Here is a 27567-nt window from a genome sequence, read left to right on the forward strand (position 1 = left end):
CAGCTGAATTAATAAAAAATAATAGTGTTTGTTATTTTTTTTATTTTATATATTTTTATTGGTTTATATTTATATCACACAACATCAAGGTTTTAAAATGAAAAGTTTTTCTTGTTTTTTTTAAGAAATCTTTTTTCCTTGAAAACTCATATCAATAGCAGAGCAACCACATAAACCCGTATTTTTCTATTTTAAAACGATCAATATCTATGTAGTGGTGCTTATCAACTGAAACTTGTAAAATTTTGCTCCAGAGGTAATTAAAACTATTTTTTCAAAATTTTATTCAACTTCTTTTCGAAAATGTTGTCACCCGCTCTTAAATGGAGATGTGTTGCATTAACTTTGGCATAAAATAAACACCATTGCTTTCCAACTAGTTTTCAGAAATAAGAGAGGCTGGGTGTGGGTGGGCCTCATTTCTGGTTAAAATCAATTTAATAGCATAATTCTCATTGAGCTCAATAAGAACTTACATGAGCAGATTCACAAACAGTGAAATTCATCATTGTGGTGCTGTAAGTCTGCTGGACTTCAACAGGAACTTTCACAAACATAGAGTCACCAACAGTGCAGTTTATTGGAGCAACAAATTATAGATTCTTTTAGATTGCTGGTGATAAATTCACTAGACCTGCAAAATATAACTGTACTTTGTACATGTACTATGTATACAGTCCTATGTATAAGTATTCCTGAGTATATTCCAACTCAGGAGTTGGAGGTGCAGAACTCAGCCAAAGAGGTGCTCCTGCTCTTGGGAGATGAGCAAGCCCATTTACTTGTCTGCAAAGTTAATTGTATTCTCATCCTCTGCCCTAGAGGATTTCAGATGCCAATTTATACTTTCAGCAGTAGTGAAGGTGAGACTGTATATTCTGTAATTTACATCATAAATGGGCAGCCACTTTATATGTAAATGAGATGTCCAGAGTAGCTCAGAGATTACAGACTATGGGTCTTGTGCAGAGGTGGAGCAGAACAGGTGATGATATAGCATCAGTCACTCTCCCCACTGGCTGATGGCAGTACTAGGGGTCATTCTCCACCTGATAACCCAACACTCCATTGGCAGGCCATCATGACCTTAGCCACACATCTCGGGGCTTGGCTGTAGCCCTCATTCCTGCAAGATGTCAAAAGGAGGAAAAGTACAAATCAGCTCATTTGGATGTCTCATGTCAATTCTGTGCTTAGATTCCCACAGCTACTCGTCTGTTAACTGACAGGCGCATTTAAATGGCCTGTTGCCTCTCCAAGGGCATGATGAATAGATTCCTGCTCACTGCAGAACAGTTTGACTAGATGACCTTTAAAATCATCTATTTGACTTTTGACATTCTTGCTTAGCATATCTGATTGAGATTTAGTCACAGTAATTAGAAAAAAAAAAGAAACACCATTTCTTTGTGTATTTAGAGTGGAATTATTCATGATATGCTTATATTTAAGCCCACACCCAATTGCATAAACCGAAGATTCCTCTCAAATTATTTGAAGGTAGTTAAATAGCAGAAAAAAAAGCTTAGTTCTCCCATATCATACTTCTTACTGAAGCTTTAGCAGAGTTCCTGACATTGAGCTACATTAGTCTCACAGAAATCAGCATCAGGATCTCAACTCCTTTGGTTAATTCTCCTTTGGTTTGATTAAGCCTTTTCTTGATGATTAAAAATCTTACACATCTTAGTTGCGTGTTTATCTTGGTCTGTACTAACCTTGTTAGGCCATTTTTTACTAGGTAAAATAAATAGTCCCCCTTCAAAAATATAATTGTGTTGAGTTATTTGCATGGTGCAGTCAAGTCGTGTCTTTACCCTCTCAGATAAAATAGGACTTTAACTTCTTAAGAATCACTGTAAGCTGTGTTTACACTACTTATTTCAGACAAGAAGCATCAAGAAAACAAGAAACAACTCAGTGTTCATTCTCCAGTGACATACTCTGTAAAACTTCAATACTGGGCACATGCATGCATTGTTCCAAAAATAGCATCATTGCTGTCCTTAGGAAAAATGTCTTAACCCACTTTTTGCTATTCCACTGCTTTACCTATCAAAGAATAATATGTAGGTTCATAGAGCATCTTTTTGAAGCTGCAGATGACTGTCTACCTTAGATCTTAAATCCTTTTAACTATTGCTGGTTTTCTGTAGATTCACATTTTAAGCCTTGCACTCTTAATTCTATAGGCATAATTTTTTGCATGATTTTATATAAAACTATATTACAAACACTCTGCTTAAATAGGTTCACCTTCATAAGTCATCCAGATCACTGTCTCTGTTGCTCTCTGTACTTTCTGCCCCACTAACTTTTCTGTCATCAGATTTGAGAGTGTGCTATATAAGAACACTGTTTCAACTTTCCTGAACTACAAGTAAACTGTAGAGCCTCTTAAGATTTGAGACTTAGGAATTGCAATGTAATTGTAATGCTAAGTAATTGTAAATTGTAATTGTAATGCTAAGTAATGTTTCCTTGAACAAACTGTATGTTAAGGAGTCATAATGGATTCAAAGTACAAACTGATATTCCAAATCTTCTGCTAGCTTCCTTATAAGTGGATATGTTAAGTGCTTACAGATTCATGCCACGTCTCTAATGGACCCAAACACCTCACTACAGTTTTTAAGGGAGTAAAAACATTTTTGTAGCATGGTTGTTTTCATGGTAGAACATGGAAAAAATGTAGTTTGCTGGAGGTACATTGTATTTCCCTGATAATCTCCCCTTTTACTTGGAAGAACCTTTCTAACTTTGTAACATATTTTTGCTCATTCATTTTAAAATCATCTTTGCAGTTAAACAGCAGACTCTTTGTAGGAGAAACAAAGAGGGAAAAGATGATCCATTTACAGCTCAGATTTGAAAGCAGAGTAAGGCAAAAAAAGTAACTGACAGGAATCATAGAGGATAATGATGGTAGGAGAGACAAGGGAGAATGCAGAAAGTGTTATAAAAAGTACAGAGAATATTTAATAGCTGTAGTACATGAAAAAGTGATGGACACAGAGAAATTGTTAGCAATCATAAAATTAAACTCATACCTTTAGTTTATTTATGATGTATATATTTTTTCCTTCTGACGATGCTCTAATCATAGCTTTCTTTAGTTATTTCTTTGAGTGTTTTCTCTGCAAACTTCCTGGATTTGCAAAGATAACTGCAAATTCTGAAGGTTATCATGAATGGATATAATTTCAGTGCAAAGACTGGGTTATGCATAGTATAAGCCAATAGTATTTTCCTCCATTTGTTGTTAGACAAATTACATTTGATATGCATAAAAGTGCATACACTGAGGTTGTATGTTTTCTCTGTCTAAAGGAATACATTCCTGTAATATTAGTTCAAAACTGTGTTCTCAGATTAGTTCCATATATTCAATTACTTTGTTTGCAGCTGGGAGAAGTTCCTTCATAGCACTGCTGAGGTATCTATGTGTCTTTAATGCTAAAGTCCGGATTTAGATTAGCAGCAGCTCCCCAAGACCCTTAAAGCTCAATAGACATCAGTCTGTGTCCAGTTGTCCATAAAAATAGTGTTTTCAAATACACTTGACTTCTCCAGAACCTTTCCCAATATTTGTATTTTCTGAGATAGCTAGAATCCTGACACTGTGCTAAGATTTCTGTAAGATTCTTTGCAATTCTGACAACATTTTTACATTCATTGTCTATTTTGTACAGTCTTTCTTGCACAGTTATGTCATAAATCTCTGGACTAACCTTGCTCAACATTGCAAAATTTGATCATCTGAGTCAAATTTCCCGAGACAATAACAAGAATAATTGTGTGATACTTCTTTATCATGTGCAAAACTTTTTGGTGTTTCTTTGTTGGGTTTTTGTTGATGTTCTTGAGTAATCTTTCTTTTTCCTTCCCAGGCCTCCATTCTCTGGGCTAGTTCTCTCATTTAGACCTGATGATCTCAACTGCAGATTATAACTATCCACCCTCTCGAGTGGTTTGGCCTTATCTTCCCAGGTTTCACTTATACTACACAGAGGGCCTTGCATTCATCAACCCTAGCACACCCAAATGGTGAAGAGCCTATTGATACCTACAGCATTTACTTCCCTGTAGGCAAAGTAAATTAGCAGCCATTCATCTTAGTCTTCATCTCTACTATTAATGAATTTTCACAGCATGCATTTCCACTGTTAGATGAAACACTTTTATAAGACTGTCTAAGGAGGGCATGAAGTGATGTCTGCACTTGCGTCTCAAGGGAGTGTTTTCATGATCCTAAAGTTTATCCACTAGCAAGTTATAATCTCCTCTGATATACCTGAACAAATAATGGACCAAGGCTACAATAACCTGATGGCTGTGGTTCTTAGAGAAAAGTATGCTGGTATCAAGTAGCATAGATGTTTATTCCGGTACTGAATGCACTGTGAAACAGTTTCAGCCTGAGAAACACCACATGCATTCTCCATTTCTAGTAGTGGAATTTGGGGTTCTCTTCATATTCTGACCTAAAAGTGCCCTGTATTTCCTACCTGCTTTTGTTCCTTGAGAAAGAATAGGACACGTATCTTTCCTTCAGCCTCCTGAATGTGTCCTGTTGTCTCACATCCCTCCCTCTCATTGTCCCTCTGTCCCTTCTCCTCCCCGCAGGACATCCAGCCATTGAGACCAGATGTCAGCAGGGTATTGCCTCATGGATCAGAGGCACAATCAGACCACAACATAAAATGGAGAAAAAAGGGCTGCAGCATTGCGAGAGTCCTTAAAAGTTGCACACAACTATTTGAAGTCAACATCTCTCAATCTTTTTCCTTGCAAGTCCTCTTAGTCCTACAAGTTCATAACATTCTTAATAAATAAAGTTTCCTGGTCCATCCCATATCAGTTCCCTGCCCAGCCCCAGCATCCCAAAATAGTATATTCTTCTTAAGCACCACTCTTCCTTTTTCACGGTAAAATGAAAATAGAGGGAAAGAGAAGGAAGTGGATTTGTGTAAGCCCCAGGCTCCTCCCACTCATCAGTCAGTCTCTTGGAAGGTTAGTGCTTAATTGAAGCCATCTGCTCGGGGCCTTCTTTCCATGCAGTTATTGCAATTCTGTAACATAGGTTTACTCAAGGTCTAAATAAAACCACCTTCCTCTTCCAAGCTCCTTAAAAAATGGATGTAGAACTAATGGTCTTTTACTTGAAAGCATCTTAAAAAGTAAATTATGAAGTGTGTCTTTAGTAGTGTGGCAAGAATCTTTAACAACTTATGAAAACTATTTTAAATCAATCTTTACCATCTCTCTACTTGTTTTGTTAGAAATAATGAAAATATCCAGTCTAGCTTGAGAGAGAGAGAGAGGGAGAGAGAAATTTGTTCTTACTAGAGAACTGCAACTGCATGAACTGATGCATAAATAAAAAAGCATCTTTGGACTTCCTGTAAAACTGCCATATTTTTCTTTCTTTTTCGTGATTTAGAAGGGGTCAGATAAAAAATGAGTCAAAGGCCACGTAAAATGGAAGGCATTGTCTCCCTGAGGAGTCATTTGTCCTTCATGAATACTGAATCCCAAGGCTTGGTGGTGCACTGCTGAGGCTGTTCTTCCTACATACTCTCTCTAATTAGTAAAAGAAGTTTCATACTTTTTTTTCATACACAAGACTTTGGACAAGGAAAAATGAATTTTCATGCTAAGTAGGCTATTTATATGGTATTGATGGTATCAACAGGAGCAGCAGCAGTAAGTCATTGTGCAGTGATCTTGAGAGAAGATGGCCACATACATACCTTTCAATGCATGCTTCTTTCCTTCTGGCATTTTTTGGCAGTAACCACAGGAAATTGTTTATTTTTTTCTCTCTCTGCCTAAAATGTTCTGCATGCTGTTCTTATATTTCTCCCAGTGCTTCTCAGGGAGAGTCCATACACTGACACATACTTTTCAGCATATGATCCTTGACATATGAGCAGTGATGCAAGGACAAACAAGGTGCACCAGGTCTAATATACTGTTTATTATCATCACTGTTGTTGTTATCATTATTATATTGTATTGAACCTTTCAAAGTGGTTTTAAAAAGTTTTTAAATGAAACTTTTCATATTTACCTCCTAGTGGAGGTGGCAGTACATGTGCAATAACCATAAGGCATTTTTAGCTGCTGTTCCTTCTCAGCCTGGAAGGAATCTCTCCTGTTGCCACCACATGGGAAAGAAATGGGACTAGATGTCCTGTTGGAGACACAGGTTATGGCTCATGTCAGAGGAGGTGATGTTAGAGGCCATTGCAGCTGGGAGAGAAACTTTGCTGTCTGAAGTCCTAGAAGCAGGAGAGCTTCCTACCCCTGAAAAGAGTGCGCTGTCATTAGCCTGTGTGAAATGGACATAAAGGGCTTCCCTAAATTAGTTCTTCTTTAAGCCAGCACACAGTCTACAGAAAAAAACACGAATATTGATTTTAAAAAGTGCCAATGTTGAAAAAGTGATGGACTTGTCTTGAACACAAATTTGACATGTTATGAATTATTCTGTTTTTGTTAAGAATAGCAGTTTGATCAGCACCAAAAAAAACCCCAAGCATCTAAACATATATTTTTCACTGTGAAAACCCATATATGTAGGTTTGTAAGTTACTCTTTTCTCTCTTTTGTGAAATACTCTCATGAAGTGAGAAGCCCTTTTGTATTGATTTTCTGTTCTTCTTCATTGATTAAAGAGGCAAAAAATAATGCATGTCTGTGATTGTTTTATTGGCCTCTAAGTGTATTCTTTGTTAATGAATCAGTGAAGTTTAAGAAGTTTAAGAAGTTTAAGAAGTTTAAAGAAGTTTAAGAAACAAATCATCTCTAAAGTAAATTAACTAAACCCTCTGAAGCTGCATAAACAATAAATTGGAATTAAATATTTAATATCATGCGGTCTTGAAATATTTATCTTGCTACAGGTACAGATTTTAAAAAGTAGCAATTCAGCAAAGTATGACTCCAGAAGTTGGATGATACTTCATGCAAAAGAATCTTGTATTTGAGATTAATTGGGATCTATATTATCTGCCTGCTCCTGCTAGATCTAAAACATATAGAGTGCAGCAACAATCAGAAATTATTTAAAGATGTAACTCAGAAGGAAATACCTTTGTATACAGTTATCAAGTGCTTTTTGTCATGCTGAATATCAGATTATGCCTGAGAAAAATAAAGATCTGTAAGTATTCTTCCTTCTAAAAAGTCTTCATTGATCATCTTTTTTTTTTGTGATAAAATAATTTTTGAAAGTGAGAAATACTTTTTTAAAAGAAACATTATTTTAATAGTCTGTTTAGAAAATGTAGCTTTCAAGTGGTTACTCTTGGCTTTTTGGAGAAGCCAGGAAGTAATTTCAGTAGATCACATATCTTATGCCCATTTTAATAAGGACCCTAGCTTTCCAACTGTCTTGATTACTACCTTGCTTGCTTTTTTGATTCCCCTTTAAAATTGGATCACCTGAAAAGCATAATAATATTTTTTCCAGGAAAAGAGAGAATAATTGGCAAGTTTTAACTTAAAACACTGCACAAATCCATACCTCAGAAAGTTGAATGTAGCGTTAGGATGTCTCCTCTATTAAAAAGCATATGACCTTTGCTGCCTGTGCATTTGCCTGGACCCAAGCTAGGAGTGCCAAATGCCCCAAATTACATTCCCTTCACAGAAGAGGGAGATAGTAATTTCTTTAACTGCACAGAATGTCAGAATCAGCCCTGTGTGCTCCCCTTCTGTCTGCTTGTGTTGCTCAAAGTCAAGCCATAGGTCCTTGACTGTCCTTCCTCTACGAACAATCTTGTGCAGCTTCTGTCTTCTCCATGCTTGCAAGTTAGTTGCTGACAAACCCTCTGATGCAGAGAACATGACTGTAGTATTTTTGTTTCTGTGTGTGTCAAAGACCATTTCACTATGACTCTAAGGAAACCAGACTTTGTTGTTGTTGCTGCTGTTGTTCTCAATACCCAGAATATATCTTTTCTAATCTCTAGCTGGGATCTAGTATTTCAGAGCTTTCTCATGATCAGAAGTATAGGTACTCTAACACTAAATGAGATCTAGGGCTTGTCAAACTCACAATTGGTCACTCTGATTAGCATGTTGTGTTTCTTTATATCCCCGTAGATAAGGACTGGATCTTGCCAAAGAATTCCCTGTAACTCAAAAACTGCAAGAAACCAGTGCAGTGAAGTCATGAAGACTTACAGAGGGCACAGTATACCATTTCTGAGGAACTGTATGTCACAGAATTAGAAACTTCTGTTTCTACTCTGGTTTTGTAGACTAATAGTCATTGCTAAGCAAGACAGAACAGAATTTTACAGTTATTATTCTTGTAATTTGATTTTAATCTTTGTAATTCCAAAATATTTTAATCATTGATATGTTCTTGATTCTTCAGTTTAACTGTTCAGGTTTGTTCCTGATCCCTAAATGGACATACCAAGACTCCAACTACAAAAAATAGTGCAGCAGACGCATTAAGATAATGACCATAAGGTAGTCATAAATAATGTCTGTTTTTACAGACATTTCACAAAATAAGCATGCCTTGGTTTGAAAAGACAGGTGTCTGTTAAGGAAGGCAGGAGCCTCCTCTGAAACAGAAAATGCAAACTCCCTCCTCCAAATTGTTATAATTTTGAAATTATGGGGCTCTCATGCAAAGGTATGGGAACAGGAATAACAGTTCTTTATTAGGGAAGAAAATAAAAATAAAATAAACAATGTAGTATTACAAAACAACACTGACAGAGTCAGAATACAACCTGACACCCTATGGATCAGGGTGTTGTTAGCAGTCCAATTAAATGGTGGCTGCAGTCATCCTGGAGTAGCAGATGTGGTTCTGTTGAAGCAGGGATCCTATAGAAGGGTGTAGTCTTCCTCTGAAGATCCACTGGAGAAGACAGCTTCTTCTCTGGAAGTGGAAAAGGTTGACTGTGGTATTCCAGATCTCTGATTATATCCAGGTAGGAATGCTTGGCTTCTCCCCCTGGGCAGAGTTTCTAACAATGTAATTTTATCAGTCATGGAGTGACGCTCAATGGCCCATGAACAGAAGATATCTCCCTGGAGGGAGGATGGCTTGTGGAAGAGAAAAAGAAAACTGCCTAATTAACACAAGATAACTGCCCCATCAGATAGGAATAGAGTACACCCTCCCATTTCCAACCTGAGACAAAGTGTGAGACTTCATGCCCATGTCTGAAACTGACTGCAACATGCAAACTTTAGAAAATCTTTCTAAAATTATGTCTGTTTGTTAATTGTGAAAAGGCAGGCTTCCAAAATGTCTGTCCAAAGGTATCAAAGACATATCTAGAACAAGGTATATTTTGTCTTTTTATGCTCATAGGTGTTGAATTTCAAGTATGGGAAAAGTTCAATATTTGAAATTTTTCATACAATATTCCTCCTTCTTCTATGTGTACTTCAGAAATTTTTCCACCTTGTACATGGTTTTTATGAAATACCATCGGTTGTATCATTAGCATTTTCAAATTAGACATTCCAAAGAAAAACATCATGCTTTGAATGCCCTTTTAAAATCTTAGTAAAATCTTTAAAATCTTAGTAAAATTACTCTAAATAACAAGGCAAGAGTTTGTTTATTCCTTTTGGTGGTATTCTCCAGGCTATGGGTGAAAGCAATGCATGTCGAAGTAGTGCTGATTTCAAGAGGTAGAAAACAGTAGAATAGTCTATTTTATACTGCTTCCTTTAAAATTCAGAGAACAACAGTTCAAAGATTGACAGATCTAGTAAAAGCTTCCAACCACTGTATTTGTACATGATCATGGCAAAAATTGTTTTTATCCTAACAAAATTCTAATTCAAATAAAATTTCTAACAAGAAAGAATATGGAAAATAGATTGAAAATAAACCATAAAATTCAGCATTTGCTCATTTGATACTAAATTCAGTCACTCTGGATCATGTAACATTTATTTTCATGGCAGATGTTTAATAGTTCTTTATTTGGGTAACACTGTAAATTGAAAAACTGCTTCCAAATTAATTAAAACCAGCCCTCTGCTAACAACCTGACAGTGTAATTTGGATTGGTGGTAGAGAAGCAGGAGGTGCTTAAAGAAAATCTAAGGAAATTTCCTTGTAGGAAGTGTTTTTTGAAGGAAAGAGGAATTTTTACCCAATCCAGCAGCTAAGCACCACACAACTGCTTATTCACTTCCCCAACAGCGGGATCAGGGAGAGAATAAGAAGGGTAAAAGCAAGAAAATATATGCATTGAGATAAAACGAGCTTAATAGGAAAAGCAAAAGCTGCACACACTAGCAAAACAGACAAGGGAATTCATTCACCATTTCCCAGGTTTTCAACCATCTCCAGGAAGCAGGGCTCCATTGTGTAAAAATTACTTGGGAAGGCAAATGCCATAACTTGGAACATTTTCCCCTTCCTTCTCCCCCTCCCCAGCTCTAAGTAGTGAGCATGACATCCTATGATATGGTCAGCTGAGGTCGCCTGTGTCCCAGCTGTGTCCCCTCCCACCTTCTTGTCCACCCCCAGCCTCCTCACTGATAGAGTGATGTGAAGAGAAAAAAAGGCTTTGACTCTGGTAACCACTTCTAAGCAATAACGAAAACATCCCTGTTTTATCCCAGCTCTGTTCATCACAAATCTTAAACAGCCCCATATTAGCCACTGTGAAGAGAATTAACTCTATCTCAGCCAAAATCAGTCCAAGGGGACAGAAAAGAGTGCAAGTGAAGCCAAGGAATAGCTGGCATATTAGATGCTGTGGTATGTGGAGTGGCATATCTGTACCATATACCATAAAGGATAGTACTTGCAGAGTAATTCCACTCTCAGAGCCAAAGTGTTCTTGATTAAAGACCAGTCAGACTGCTCCAAGAGGAAAATGCCCATTCTGATTTATCTGGAGAAATACAGATGCAAATATGAGGGAAAATCTAATTTGTGATTAAAATACAGAAGTCTTGGATCAGATGTTGAATTAAACTAAACTGGTGTTTCAGTGGTAAAAGACAGTACTGAAAGAGAAAAACAAGGCTAGAAACAGGGCAGAGATTAAAAAATGCATAAATTAATAATTGAATAGAAGAAAAAACAGTAGGGAGTAGAGGTGAAAAAACCCAGATGCTCTTCTAAATAGGACAAGAGAAGTTGTTTTTGTTGTAATGATGATAACTGAACTCTTCATTTGCTTTGAACTACTCCCATTTGGATGCTTCTTTATTGCCTTTACATTCTGTATTAACATTCCTATGTTAACATATGCTTTGTGCTAAAGTTAGAAGTGGGCTCACAGTTACAACTGCTTTACCGTTCCTTAATCAATTTGACCTCATGTATCTCTTGAGAGAACCATCAGAGCACACAGTAGGGCAAGACATGTCTCTCATGACTGTCTCCATGCACGTAGCAAAGGCCCCTTCAGTCACCGCCACAAAAGAAAATATTCAAGTAAGACAAGTGAGGGCAATGGACTCATTAAGGGAAGTACTGGTGACCTTCTGGCAGAGATCCAAAGAGCTTGCAAAGGAATGGGGATTAAAATACCCATATGCTTTCTCAGCCTGTGTGGTTTGGCTGGTATGAAAGCAAAATAACAAGTTCATCCCTTAGGAAGAGAGGACAAGACATTAAGCAAAGCAGCTGAGGGTCATTTGGCATTCCAGAAATGGGGATAAAGGTACAATCTAATGGTCCAGTAAATCTGACTGGAGGCCAGAGCCAGGAATCCTTATTGGCTGTTGTAGCTCACCCTGTGGCCAAAGGCTAGTGGTTCCATCTTCCTTTCTCTTTGTCTTCACATCAGAAAATGTGAGGGATGATATTAAAAACTTCGGCAGGTATTTTCTGGTACTTAATTTAGCAACATTTTGGAAAAGACAGATGTACCTGGAAACATTAAATTTGTTTAACCTTCTTGTTTGTACATTAGAAATCCTTTTGTGTACAACTATTACACTCAGACAGCAAGTTTACACTGTAATTAATTTCATAAAGCCAGCAGCATGAGCATTTCCAAGTAATACAGAGAACAAAAGCTACACATTCCTTGGAACTGGTCCCTGAAATTCTTTGTGTGGGGATGGATAGACAGAGAGAGACAGATATTTGTGGGCACAATGGAAAAACCCTGAGAGAGACTTTTTATTATGTATAATATATAACCTTGCTCTAGTAATAACAAATGACCACTTTTAAATCCTCTGATTTGGGTGGTAAAGTGGAGAAAAAGAAGGAGGAGGAAAAATATGATTTAATAGAATCAGTTTGCACATAGGTTTGCTAATGGAGACTGAGAAAGTTTGCTGACTAGAGAAGACTAAGTCAAGGTGGAGTACACACATCCAAATCTATTTACTCCTTAGAAGCAGTAGAGTGACAAGACATGAGGCTGAAGTGAGGACGTGAGGTGGAGACACAGGGAATGAGGTGGAGCATGCTCTACAGCCACTGATGGCTCTACAGCCATCATTTGTTATGATACAAATTTCTTCTTTAATTTCTTTTTTCTTCCTCCCACCCTTTACTTTTATTCTTTCCTGTACCCTCTCTTTTTTCTGTTTTTGCCTATTGCTCTGTCTGAGCCTGGCAGAGCTGCAGGAAAGCAGTACTCATGAGAGAGGCTCATTGAACTAATTTCACAGGGTAGGGCTCTGCGTGTGGATTAGAGAGTGGCTAATGGGGCATTACAAATACCTGAGGGTCATGTCTCATTGCCATGGCGAGCCAGATTTCTTCACATGAACTGGGATTTCTTCACATTAACTGGGTGCATTTGTGTCTCGGAAGAGGCTTTCAGCTTTAATGTACACTAAACTTTCTTCCTCCATGATACTGGACTTGGTTGCTCTGAAAGCTGTACCCCAGGCTGCTGTCAATCAGCACTATCTACAATTCATCCAACCCCCTAAGATGCAAGTTTTTCAGGGTAGTGTTTTCATTACAGGTTCTTAACTGTGGCTCATCTCCTGCTGATACTGCACAAAACCTGCCAAAAGCCGTCTTTTGTAGATAGAAAAGAATCTTGATTGGTTTCCAAACATTCTGTCAGGAAATTGTACACAGCATATAAGCTCTAAAAAGCAAGGTGGTTCTTTTTTTCCATTAGCATTTCAGTACAGGCATTTTTCTGCTTTTATCCACATATGGTTTGGCTTTTTGAAAAAAAAAATTCAAATATTTCAAATTCAGTGCAGCTGAATGCTTCCTTTTGTATTGCTTAGCATGAAGAGTAATCAGAAAGAGAAATAAGCAGGACTAGCAGATTCTGTACAATTTGCATTTTTAAAAATTGTTTTCTGTCTAAATAAAGGTGTTGATGTTGCAGAGTTCCTATTCAAATCAACATGTTCATGTGCGATTTTAAATAGTAATGTTAATGTCAGTAGGATAGTATCTCAATCCCTCACTGCTCAGTAACCTCCAATATACAACATCTTTGTCTCCTCTTCTTTCCCCAGCACTGCAGTGACAACACCCACCATTGCCAATCAGATATGAATATAGTAGGTGCCTGGAAGAGAGGTTACACTGGAAAGAATGTTGTGGTCACCATCCTGGATGACGGCATTGAAAGAAACCACCCAGACTTGATGCAGAATTATGTGAGTGTCCACAGGAGCCCAGATTTCCTGCTTTGTTTTTACTCAAAAATAATTTGCTGCTTCTAGAAAGGTGGAGAAAAAGAGGAGGGAAGGGGGAAGAATCATACAAGTGTTTCCTCAAATGTTAACACCAATGGCTGGAAGGAAAACAGGTTTTGATAATATGCATTGTTTTATTTAAGACTGTTTTTTATCTGAATGTATTTAATATCTGGATGCCTCTTGTAGCTGAGTCCTGAATTTCTGAAGAACTGGAACCAATTACTGGATATTTTTGTCTTTTCTGCAATTTTTTAAACCTCATATCTTCACACTCTCAGAACTTAGAAATGAAATACACTGCTTTTCAGTTAACACATGCAACTGAATCCCATATTTGGCCAATACATTTAGTCAGTGAGACAGAAGCTTTTCTCAAAGACAGTAATTTTACAGTAATCCTTCCATGCATTAATTTTTAAAGCTGTTTATCATACTGCTAGAAACAATATGAAAGGAAAAGTATATGACCTTTCATGATTCACTCAGTTACGAACAGGTATAGAATATTCTGTTCTAGAATATTCTTTCTAATAACTCTCTTTTAACTCTATGGAGTCCCCTCACAATTTGTGATAGAGCTGCATCCATTGTTTTCTATGTTCTGTATCTCATTTTGCCTAACGAGATTTCTGTTTGCTTGTGGTTAACCATATTTAGATGACTGCTTTAATCTGTCTTGGAAGCTGATAACATAAGGAGAATCTTCTTCTCTAGTGGGTTAGTTCCTGTGTTGGTGTCAGAGTTTGAAGTTGTTCAGAGCATCAGGTCCACGTTTTGCTGGAGTGATTTGTCCTATCTTTTGGAAGTAGGCATTAGTTGAAGGCATGTAGCTGTGAGGACCTTATTATTTGTCTGAAATAAAATGTGCAAGGTGTACTTCTACACAGAGTAATAAAAGAAGCAAATATATTAGGATTGGGCTGGAGTGGTGAAGATGAACAGTGCGAGGCATGCACATACCTTCATTCCCATTACAAATGTAGATCTCGTTAAAGAGCCTGAAATACAGGCTTCTTGCCAGCAACTTTACTTCTTGGTAGAGCATTAAGAGATTGTGACAAAAACATCTTTAACGACCCATTAAAAGCCACAATGGTGTCCACAGTTTAAAGCCACTTATTTTAAATTAGCCATATTTACGTATGTATCCTTCCCTATGGTATATGTGGAACTCAGCTTGGAGGATGTGAAAACAACTGGGGGGCAATTGCCTAATTTGTCAATGTATGTTTGGTCCTATCACATGACACACCTTTTGTTTTAATATCTTATATTATTTAAATAAAGCAGATAAAATTTTATCTCCTCAGTGAATGCCCCAGATTGTATCATGTCACCTCATTCCAGTACTGCCCTACCACTGAATTGAAAGCAACTATTTATATCCTTACCCAATACCGCTCCTCTCTCCCTTTCCTAATGCCAGCTAGGTAGGAATTCCCCAAATTCATAAGCAATACACATTGCTTGTTTGATCACAAATGTGTTCTATATCTCAGATTATAGGTGATGGGGCTGCACATAGGAATATTTGAGGTGGGTATGTAACTGGTTTTGAACAAACAAGAGTTTAAAAATTGCTGCTTGCTATGTCGACACACCACATGTCACTGCATCAATTAATGAGAGCCATACAAACCAGCAGCTGTTCACTCTATGAACTCTTTTTAGCTGTAAGACCCTTGATAAATATGGAACAAAAAGACAGATATCTTGCAGATATTTGGAACAGTTATACTCTCAAGGAAGTGGGGAAGCAGTTTGTGTTGCTTTCCAAGATGTAATTTTATAACAATATTCTTAAGAAAATTATATTATTCTTGTGCTTGAAACAATGTCTGAAATTTCAGTGATAGTCATGAAGATACTTTTTTGAATCTTAAAACATTCAGCAAAATCTCAGTTTTGAGAATGAACTCTCTTAACTTCCTAAAGGTTCTTAGAAGAGAAGTAGTCTTCTGGTTAAATGAAACACCATTTTCTATTTCCTCCCTAGTCCTGGACCTATACTTTTTCAGAGCATTTTTTATCTTTATGTGTTTTCCAAAATGAAAATAAAATAATATAATTCCTGTATATAATGCTTTCCTGAAAGACAGTCACCATAAAACCACAGGAGTATTAAGTTAGCTTATTTATTCGTTTGTAGGAACCTGCTAATAAATGTATAGGTCACAGGAATAGATGGCTAATTAATTAGCAACTGATTTTCTTTCTTCTGTTGGATACAGGATTCACAAGCCAGTTTTGATGTAAATGGAAATGATTTTGACCCTATGCCTCGATATGATGCCAGCAACGAGAACAAGTAAGGCACTATGACACCCTTCACATTTCCAATCTGAGCCGCCAGATAGAAAGTACCAATTAGTCTACGAAAGTCTACAAAACTTTATTCCTCATAAAACAGAATTATCTGCATTAAAATCTTTGTGAAATACATGTTTTTGTCTTTTCCATGCACACATATGACTCTTTGAAATAATTTGAAACTATCTGAAAACACTTAAAAATTGTTCTGAGAGTTCTGGGCATGTGAAACGAACCATTTTCAATCCCTTTGGGAGGCAGAATGTATGGGATGACTTGCTTTTCTTAAATATAATTTCATTGAATTATTAGGGTGTTATTATGTGTTACAACTGTCCTAGTTTCTGAGTCTCTTGAACTTTGTAGAATTTTTTTATTGAAGTAGGCAAATTAGTGGTGATTGTTGTTTTGTTTTCCCCTGCAACAATATGATGGAGATAAAGTGATGGAGATTTTTCATTTGGAGTTAGATAAAAACACAGAAGTGGGAATTCTGGCAGGTTATATCTGTGTCAGATGACTAGTTGGAGATATCTCAATGAATGACATATTTCCCCTTCAGAGTTCTGCTTTCTGATATTTCTCATTCCGTCTTGCTCTTTAGATGTACCGTAGTTAACACTTGGAGAAAATCAGGGAGGACATCACCTCAGGAAGTGCTTGATGGATATTTGAGGGCAGTTATTTGTTGGTAACATTTTATTAGCTTAGCAGAAAGAAACCCCTTTCTCTGGAATTGCATCTTTTGAAGGAAGGAGAATACTCTTGTTGTCAATATGTTAACTATACATTTTGTTTTCTTGAGGTTTGGGTTCTTGGTTTTGTTTTTTTTTCTATTGTCAAAAGCATTTAATGCTTTCTGCCCACAGAAATGAAACTACAAAGGATGAAACCTTGTCCTTTACACAACTAAAATGCTTTGGGGGTTGTGTTGTTTCTTTCCTACAAACAAATTTTGTCCAGAAGAATGCAGCAGGTGAAAGCTGGGAGTCAGCTACAAAACTTAACATTGATTTAACAGCAGAAACAAGTTGGAGCAACGTTGGATCACACTTAGATGGGAGAATCCTCTCCTTGCCAAAACCTTTTTCATAAAGGCAGGAACAGCTGTTACATCATAATAGGGCAGGCTGAAGAACAGAGCCTTGTTACTTGTCCTCTGCAAGTACTTTTCAGCTGAGCTCCTGTGTTTGCATCACAGCACATCCCTCTCTTCTGCTGTCCAGCACACACCTATCCCTACACACACTTCAGGGATACATCCTGGCTCATCTGTGAGAAGATGTTCCTCTTCTTGGACTTGGGGTATAACAAGGGTACACTTGGAGACTGAAATTCCAGTGCACTTTCAAGGACTTCTGGGTGCAGCAAGAAGCCACATACCTTTACCTGTGAAGTTGAATCTTTTTCTTTGGCTGAAAAGAACTGAAGTTACTTTCTTACAAAGCATGTCCAGGAAAGGGAGTCTGCTTTCTGTTTTATTAGTAGTTAAAGTTTTATACAGGGTATAAATTTGGACTGCTTCTTTTATGTCCTAGAGCCTAGGGGGTTTTAGTTTTCATACCCTGCCTCCCCCTTAAGTACTTTCACTGCCTTCCAAGATTCTGCAGTGAAATGTGGGTGATAGGAGGGCAGGAGCTGTGCTGTACTGAGCTTTGTCAGTGTTATCAGGAGGTACAGTGTCAGTGTAGAGTCAGCTTTTGGACACCAAGGATACATGAAGCATGTTTTCAGTGCAAGATTACTTGGCAGCCTAACCTCTACTAGGGACTTAGAGGCTCAATGTTTCCAGTTAGCAGACACACAAAGCATGATAATCTGCAGCTAACCCCCTTCAGTTTTGCAGCTCTTGCCCTTTTTTCCTAGTTGCCCCTAGACTAAACAAAGAGTTAAACCACTGCATGGGTACTGAAAAACATTACTAATAGCCTGTCCATATTTTTTGTATCTAAAATACCTTCAGAAATTGGGGCAGGAATTCAGATTGTCCAGCATACATGGCCATTTGGCACTAGATACTCAAGTTGTGTCAGAAGTCAAGCTAAACACGGGCAGGGAACATTCTGAAAGCCATGCATTACAAAGAATTCATAATGTGTAGATCAGTTTGGTTGATTCCTGCTTCCTGCGGTAGTAGCTGGACAGACAAAATTGCTTTATAGGGATTTGTGTTTTTCAATGAAGGTGGGATGTACAAATGCGCTGTCGTTTTCGTGATGATGTAGTTTATTCTGCCTCATTTTATAATCCAACTTTAAGGGATGGAATGATAAAGAGCAAAAGGAATTGCTATAAAAATAAACAGGTGTCTGGGTAGCTCTGCATGCAGCTGTGAAACATCAGAGTATTGGATCTGTGTGCTAGCTTTTCACTTTTAATTAGAGTGAAGACTTTCTGTTGCTGAGACTTCTTGGCGAGTGAAAAGGGGCAAGAAAAAATTAACTGTAGATTACTCTAGTGTGAGTACCAGAGTGGCACTTTCCAAAATTACATTTTGGAAGTTCTATGTTAAATCTTCTATTAGCTAAGGAGAACAGGAGGGTAGGAAGAAACATTAGACTAGCATTTCAAGTCTTGTAGTCAAAATGGGTGGGATGAATTTCTTTAACTACTATGGTATGTAGGCATACTGCCAAAAGTTTCCTTTGGTTTCTACAAATTGCCAGCAAATCACAAAGCTGCTAAATGGTACAGACTTACACTAGAGGTTCATTTTGCTCAGAGGCAGTCAGCTGTGGATGAAGTAATTTGTGCTATGCAAGGCATCTTGTTTTGGTTTACTGCTTTATTCTTTTTTCTGTTATTCCAGTGCTATTTGTTAACATCTATGTTTATAAAACTAGGCATTATCGGTCTCAGGTCCATAACAGAATGCAAATGGGATCACTGAAATGGTACTGTGCTTATTGTATAGCCTCAGGAATAAAACAGAAATGTTCATAGTATTTTTTGATTTGGACCAAACAAAAATTACTTCTGTTTCATAAGAAATTTCTTAGGGATCATATTTCAAAGCTTAGGTTTTACTATGGTGATGGGTACTTTTATAAAACAGAGAGACTTCTAAAAAAACTCCTTTAAATAATACCAGTTGACTTTAATGCAGTTCTTATTAAACTTACATAAGAAAAAGTAAAAGTTAGCTGTTATTTCTGTTTTGGAGATACTGAGTCACTCTTTGGATGCCTCTACAACATTTTTCAATGATGCATCCCACTACATAAATAATTTATTTCAATAACCTCCTAAATTGCTTTTTAATGAGTGTAAGATTTTTGAGAGACAACAATTCTTGTAATTCAAAAGTTATTAGAAGCAGAATCTCTTATGTCTAAACTTTGCAATATGGGGAGAACTTCACAGCATTTCTCACAAACAAAAAATTAGTGAGTTGGTGAGTTTCAGTCCTGTTTGATCCAACACACTGGCATTGTTTTGCCATGGCATCCATTATGATTCATTATTACTTCCATTTGCCAGTCACATTAACATAGATGCCCAATAAAACATGAAACTCTTAATTTTCTTCACAGAATGACAGACTGCTAGTTTGTACTCTCTGCTTAGGGTGAAGTCCTGTAGTACATCCAGTGTCATTTGGATCATATTGGATACAAGATACTTGACAGGCAGATCATCTTCTGTTTCTGTCTAGATGGTCAATAGAAGAAAATTGAAAAACTTTATTGCCTGCTGTGACACTCTTCAGTGCAGATACCTGAAGAACTGAGCACAGCAAACGCAGAGAGCCTCAAGTCTCTCACTGGTGGCTTGAAGGGAAGATAAACTAAACAGAGAAGCACTGCTGCATCTTGTGCTTTCAGTTGGAGTAAGGTATCAGCTCTTAGGTAAAGGTTTTTTTTCAGAGGGAATCTCATTTGTGTTTGGTATTCTTCTGTACCCTGACTTTTCAACATGACATTATCCTGCCTCTGGAGGCTGAAAAACCAAAAGCATGAAGTGGTGTTGTCAACTGGCTGAGTGCAGTCTGTTTAATGCCAGAAAAGCGTCTCTGATAGCACAGAAATATTCCTTAAGGGGGAGGTAATTTAGGCTAGAGAATTCACTTAATGTGTATATGTGTTTCAGATCGACAGAATTAAATGCTCACACTGAGTGTGGTATTGTTGATTCCAGGTACCAATGACTAAATGTCAGATGTCTAGTGTATCTCGGCGTCACTACAAATTTCATGGACTTAGGTTAGGATTCTTAGGAAACTGCAGATTTTGGGTTGTTTTCTCTAACTGGTGACATGGTTTCATTTGTGAAAACCACGATCTGAACCGAACAGTCAGAGGTCATTGGTACAGAAGCTGCAGTCAGTGACTGCAGTCCTGATTTATTGTGTTTTGGTTATATTCTGATTCTAAACTCATTGCTGTTATGGCCACATCCTACTGTGCTGCAATTTTAGCAGATGTTAGTAGTGAAGTTCAGTCTGTTACAGCTTACAGACTGAGATGCCACTTTATGCAAGGAACATTGTTAGTGATTTATCAGCTAATCTCCAAGTTACAATCTAGTGACCTGTCATGGTTTAGAAATGGTATTCCACAGTTTACTGTTCTCAATAAATATTAAAACCTTGTGTCACTCCTTTCACTTCTTCCTGCTCCCTTACAGTGGGGCTGGAGAGCATTGGAGACACAGGAGGTGAAGTTCATTGGCTGAGATAACAACAGTTTACTGGGAACAGCAAAGAAATAAGAAGGCCAATAAGAGAGTGTGCAAGTTAGGTGAACAATCCACATGTGATTGCTCACTGCAGAACCCAGCACCAGACCTCACAGTCCTACAAACCAGCAGTCCCACAAACAACACCCCTTTGAACAACACTCCTCTCCCCTTCATGGCTCAAGGTGGTATCAAATAACTGGTGGCCTCATCTCTCCTGACTGCTGCAAAAATTAACCCTCTCCTGGCCAGAACCAAGTCATGACCCAACCAAGTGCCATGGGGCATGATGGTGCATGGGGAATATCTTACTGCATGACATACTAGATCTTGCCAGTAGTTGTTGCTTGCTTGCCATAGTTAAATGTTCCAGGATAAAATTGTAAAGATAAGGAAGATAAAATTTGCAGCTTGCAGAACTGTACTGTGATGAAGTATAATAATTTTACATGTTCATTTGGAGCAATTTTTTCTTCACTTTCTGTTTTAACTGTTACTTAGAGTCTTTGTGTGCAGTTATACAACATGCTTATCCTTCAGAATGCTATACCTCAGGGGTAATCATCAAAAATGCTTCATTTCTTCTCTCTCAGGGTAGAACTGAAAACATGTGGGTAGAATCTTTAAGCAGAAAACTTTATTTTCTTGAAAGGAGATTGTTGTAAAAACATGGAGCACAAATCGTTACTATATATTGCATTTGATAATGTTTTTCTTTTAATGCAAAACAGGTGTTTAAACTATGGGTCGAGATGAGGTGTGCAATTGAACAGGCAACAAACTAACAGTTGATGTCTTGAAGTTCTCATGCTTTGCTATTTCAGAAGAAAATGTTTGTCCATTTGAAGTTTTCTGAAAGTAGGTGGGATCTTAGACTTGCTGGAAGCTGAGGACAATTAGCCAGGCTAGACGAGGGGCAGTCTCTGTTAAATCAGTTCAGCTACCCATGGTACCCATGAGCTACTCCTCATCATTGGTGTTTATGATCAGTCCTTGATGACAGCATTTCATATTCACAAGGCACAAAAAATTCATTGGACTACAAGCCTTGGTTAAGTAGCCTTTTGATCCAGGTTCCAGCTTCAAAAGTGGAAAATCTTATCATGAAGGTTTTGTCAGACTGCCAAAAATTGTCCTTTTGTTAAACTCTTCTAATCTGCTCACTATGTTATTACACTGTGTTACATAGTCCTGTCTGACAACCATAAGTGGTATAATTTATAATTTTTGAGAGCCATAGAAACAAAATTCTTTGTGTAGTCATTGAAAGTGAGAGGAGTGAAACAGAGGAATAACGAAAACACAAATTCCACTAGAATTTCAGTTGAAATATGAAAAGATAGTCTTTTTTCTATACCCTGGTATCAATCACTGAGCAATATTGTTTAGTGCTTAACTGGTGTTTGAGGAACAGCGCTCTTCCTTTTTATGATGTATAAGATTCTCATGGTCTCAAAACATTTAACCACAACACTTAAGGAAAGCCCTCTTTCTGTTTCTAATTACTGAAGTACCAGACAATGAGCTCACAAATAAAATTAAGTTCTGAAGCATTATGCAACTGCTTCTAGTGCTTTTATGTAAATTACTGATCCCAATGAGTCAGATATTCCCTTACAATTCAAAGTCAACAATAGGAGGGATACAAACTTTTCGGAATTCTTTTCTATCAAGAGTTAGATGTGAAAGGTTTTTTTCAGATGTTCTTTTTCCCAGAGTAGTTATTTTTTTAAAGTATATGTCTGTATTTTGAGGTTTTGAACTTAGCAGGGGAGAATTTGCAGCTGCAGTAGGCTAGTCTTATTGTGGTAAATGATAAACCACTCTCAAGTTGCATGCATGTATACATATACAGCAGAATAGAATTTGAGAGCACAAATACTTTTTTTTCTGTGCTTTCCACTTTTCAGACAGTATAGGCATGGGAGAAAGTTAAAGAGTGGATCCGTGTTGATCCATGGTCATTGATTTTGCCAGATGATTTCACAGTTAGTCAGCACAGTCAAAGGTAGTGCAAAATGTGGTTCATTGAGATTTTTCAGCTGGCAGTAGTATAGCATTGATTACCCTTCTAATGTTTGTGGCATCAAGGTTGACCTCTAATTATAGGTTTGATAAAGCAATTCTGAATCCAGTATCAAAAGCTTTTAAATGGAAGCATTTTATAAATATACTATTAATGGTTGAACTTGGTAAAGTTATGATAGAAATGAATGTCTTAATGGCATTACTAGGGGTTTTTAATATGAAATTTTCAGGTGCTGCTTTTCTTTACAAATTAAAGTATGTGCATTTATAAGATTATTGCTGCTGGCAGGTTTATTTTTATAGCCTTGATTTGTATTTCTGTGATTCTGTAATTTTTCTTAAGGATATAGTCAGATTATTACCTCAGACATTTTATCCAGGTCAGATTTCTCTCTTGAAGACAAATTGTCTTTTTTTCCTTTTCCTGAAGGAAAATAATCAAGATAGAGAAATTCAGAAATAGAAGTAAAGGAATGCATATCACAGATGTAGATTGCACTGATGAGTATAACCTGGTTTAAAAATTACTTGTACTGCTATACAGACTCAAAGCAATCATCTAACACCAAAATATCTGATCTTAGAAAACTCAGGAGGAGACTATGGCTTGCTTACTTAGCCAAAATGTGTGATGGTGAGGCTGCTGGCTAGGTTTGTCAAGGAATGGCTAGATTTGTCAAGGAATGGGTAGGTTTGTCAAGGAATGGGTAGGTTTGTCAAGGCATGGCAAAGACAGTGTAGTGAGAAGGTGTGTTTTACTTCTCCTCTCAGCCCAAATTTACGTCCCTGCACTTCCCTTCTTAGGACTCCATGAACATCAGATGAACAGCTGCTAACTTGTTCTGCACTGAAATGAGTGTGTGGGAATTAGGCTTCCAATGCTGAAACCCTTTTTCCAAGTAAAAGGAAACTTTACTCCTGCTGAATCAATTACATAAGTTTCATTAAAAAGCAATTATCAACACAGATAAAAGTAGGACTTGGATTTATTTCAGCAATTTCCTCATTCATCTTTGAAATGCATCTTTAAGGAGAAATGGAAGGTCCGTTTAATGCAGAACAGCATCAATTGAAATTTAGGATTAAGCACAGTACATATCTTGCACAGTGCAGTTGAAATTGCACTCAGAATTTAAGATGGGTAGGAAGTATGTCTCTGAACTGGAATATGTTGCAGATCCAGAGTTACATAATCTTAATTTCTTTAAAATTTTTTCACAGCAGTCATCCACTATGAAAAATGGAGTATGCAGACTAGAAAAAGATCCATCCATGACCTGTGTGCACATCACTGTATTGCTCCTCCTTTTTGTGTTGTGACTTTAGTGTCCTTGCATCTGTCAGTAACTTCCTTCCATGAAAGAAAATTTTCCCTAAGACGGTTCCCCTAAACTGTTCTTGGGATCTCCAGAGGCTTCCAGGAGTTCTTTTCCTGCCAAGGACATCTAAGCATTAAACTCCAGATTTGCATTCTTGTATTCATAAGATATTTTTCATTTCTGCTTAGGTCTGATTTCAGTAGAACTGATGAAAAACATTTTTGAGAAGTATTTTGTTTTTTTCTGTGTCGTTGGGACTTCCATTACACAGAAGTGTGGAGATTTTAAGTGAAATGAGGTTGCTCAAGCACCTGAGATATTCTTAGATGATACGGATTTGTGTGAGTGTTGATGAAAAACATGAATCAGAATATACAGTGACTGATAATATACTATCATACAAATCTTGTGAAACAGACATGTAGAATGGAAGATATCTAAGTACAGAATGTAACAGAGCAGGCTCATGAATTTATGGTGATCAGTTCTTCATAATAAAGGGATCCAGAAAGACTGGACATAGTTTAAGATGGAAATCTTAAAGACAGAGGAGCAGACCACCCTATTAGGTGAGCCATCAGGGAAGAAAATTGGTGTTACAGGGAACTTTTGCAGGAACTCAGATAAAAAATTTTGGTTTTATGGCCCTTGGAAAAAGGGGCAGACAACTCAGGAAGAATATAGTGATGTTGGGTCATGAAGAAGAAAACTAGAAAGGTGAAATCTCAACTAGAGGTCAATCTGGCTGCTGCTGTAAAAGATAATAGAAAATGTTTTAATAAATACATTAACAACAGAAAGAACACCAAGGAAAATCTCCATTCACTATTGAACCTGGTGGGGAATATCACCAACGATGAGGAAGAGGTTGAGATAACTTAATGCTTTCTTTGCCTCGGTCTTTAACAGTAAAGACAACCAACCCTCTTAACTGGTGCACAGAGACAAAAAGCAGAGTAGACCCACTTCAATCTGGAACAAATTCATGAGAGACTGGCTGTGCCACTTGGAAACTCACAAGTCTATGGGACAGAGTGGGATTCATCCAAACATACTAAGGAAGCTGTTGAAAGAGCTCACTAAGCTGCTGTCCATTATTTGTCATCAGTCCTGGCTTACCAGGAAAATCATAGATGAATGGAAGTTGGCCACTCTGACACCCATCCCCAAGAAGGGCTGTAAGGAAGTTCCAATGAACCACAGGTCTTTTAGCCTGACCTTGGTACCCAGTGCAGTTATAAAGAGATCATCTTGAGTGTAATCACACAGCACATACAGGACAGCCAAGGGATCAGGCCTAGGCAGCAGGGGTTAGGAAAGATGAGTCCTGCTTGACTAACCTGTTCTCCTCTTATGACCGACTGAACTGCTGAAGGGATGATGGAAAGGCTGTGGATGTTGTCTGCCTGGACTGTGGCAAAGCCTTTAATACTGTCTCCCATGTTATTCTCCCGTAAAAGTTGATGGCTCACAGCTTGGGCAGGTGCCCTCTTCCCTGGGTTGAAAACCTGACTGGCTGTCCAGGTCCAGAATGTGATGGTGAATGATGCTGCAGCCAGTTAACATCTAGTCACTAGTGGTGCTCCCAGGGCTCTGTGTTAGGCTCAGTCCTGTTCAATATCTGTATTGATGATTTGGGAGAGGTAATGGAGTGTAAAGTGGTACATTTGTGGGTGGTGCCAAGTTGGGTGCATGTTGATCTGCTGAAGGGCAGGCAGGCTCTGCAGAGGAATCTGGACAAGATGGATTGATAATGTGAGGCCAACTGTGAGGTTCAACCAGACCAAGTGCCAGGTCCTGCCCTTTGGTTACAGCACCCCCATGCACCACCACAGGCTGGGGGCAGAGTGACTGGGAAGTGGCCCAGGCAAAAGGACCTGGGGTGCTGCTTGACAGCCTGCTAAACATGAGCCAGAGTGTGGCCAGGTGGCCAAGAAGGCCAATGGCATCCTGGCCTGTGTCAAGAATAGTGGCCAGCAGGACCAGGGAAGTGATTGTCTCCCTGTACTTGACCCTGGTGAGGCTGCTTCTGGAGTTCTATTTCCAATCTGGGCCCCTCACGTGAAGAAAGACAATGAGGTGCTGGAATGTGTCCAGGAAGGGGCAGCAGAGCTGAGGAAGAGGCTAGAGGCTAAGTCCCGTGAGGAGCTGCTGAAGGTGGGGGTATTTAGCCTGGAGAAAAGGAGGCTCAGGGCAGGCCGTATTGCTCTCCACTATTGCCTGAAAGGAGTCCATAGTAAGGTGGGGGTCGGCTTCTTCTCTGAGGCAACCAGCAACAGGATGAGAGGACATAGTCCCAAACTACACCAGGGAGCTTCATGGTGGACATCAGAAAGAATTTCTTCCCTGAAGGGGTTGTTAAACATTGGAACAGACTACCTAGAGGGGTGGTGGATTCATTTTCCCCAGCGGCATTTAAGAAAAAGCTGGATGTGGTACAGAATGCCATGATCTAATTTCCATAGTGGTGATCAGTCAAAGGTTGACTTCACTTGTCCTGAAAGTCTTTTCCAACTTAAATTGTTCTGTGATTCTGTGAAAGAACATAGACATTGGTTTATGTCATGGTTCTGTGTTTTGTATTTGTGACCAGAACAGTGTTGATAATGCATATTTTAGCTACTGCTGAGCTGTGCTTGCAGAGCACTAAGGCATTCTCAGTTACTCACACTGCCATCTCATTCAAGGAGCCTGATCAGGGACAAGAGGCTCACAGCTGGGACAACGGATTCCAGCTGGTCAGAGATAACCTGTGGCATTTAACAGTGTGCTCCAAACTAAAGCTGGGGAGGTTATTGCCAAAGTGTTGATTGGAGAGTAGCTGGGCATTAAGCCTGCTTGTGGGACATGCTGAGTAATTGCCTAGGGCTCACTTGAGAGTGTTTTACTTCTTTTCTTTGCCTTTATTTAATGAACTATTTTTTATCTAAAATGATACGTTTTTCTCTCATCTGCTCTTTCAATTCTCCCACCAATCCCAATAGGAAGGACGAAACAAGTGACAGTGTGGGAGCCAGCTGTCTGCCAGGGTCAATATCCCAGCCTTTTAAAAATATAGTAGCTCTCAGGAATTTAGTAACTAACAGCTTTGGAAGGCTTCTTTATGGCAACAGATACCTGAAGCATTATTCCTGCAAGCTCAATTTCAGTGTTAAGTTGACCAAGGGATCTTATGCTACATTTTGCATATGTAGTAGACACGTTCTGGTATAAGGGTCCTACAGTCTAGGGAAGTATTCAAACATGGAGCTGTTGCAGAGTTGCTGATCCCACAGTTGCTGTGCTGGTCCATTTGTCTTCGTAAAGCATCATATAACTGTCAGGGCAATGGAGGTGGAAGAAGGAAAAAAAAAAGAAAAGTAGAAAACCAACTTTACTCCTTTGATTCCTTTAACTCATATAATTTCAGGTATTACATGTAACAACAGCAGATACATTTGTCAGAGGAAATTGTGGTATCTACAGATATATAAGACACTTCAAATACATAGGAAGCTATCTATCTCCAAAGCAGGTCAAGGAGCCCTGAAATCTTAGAAATCAGCTTGGCAGCTATAAGAACAAATAGATTAAAATCTTAAACCAAATAAATCACATC

General features: G+C 38.2%; 1 protein-coding gene across 2 annotated transcripts in view; it reads left to right on the top strand.

The window, feature by feature from the left end:
• Positions 1-27567, top strand: part of PCSK5 (proprotein convertase subtilisin/kexin type 5) — a 230353-nt gene that overhangs the window by 60090 nt on the left and 142696 nt on the right. For both annotated transcript variants that reach the window (XM_030968460.1, XM_030968461.1), the window contains exons 4-5: positions 13450-13593; positions 15867-15943. In XM_030968460.1, the coding sequence (XP_030824320.1) occupies positions 13450-13593; positions 15867-15943 (221 nt within the window). The remainder of the gene's footprint in view (positions 1-13449; positions 13594-15866; positions 15944-27567) is intronic.

Source organism: Camarhynchus parvulus, chromosome Z (assembly GCF_901933205.1).
Source record: "Camarhynchus parvulus chromosome Z, STF_HiC, whole genome shotgun sequence".
NCBI classification, from domain to species: Eukaryota; Metazoa; Chordata; class Aves; order Passeriformes; family Thraupidae; genus Camarhynchus; species Camarhynchus parvulus.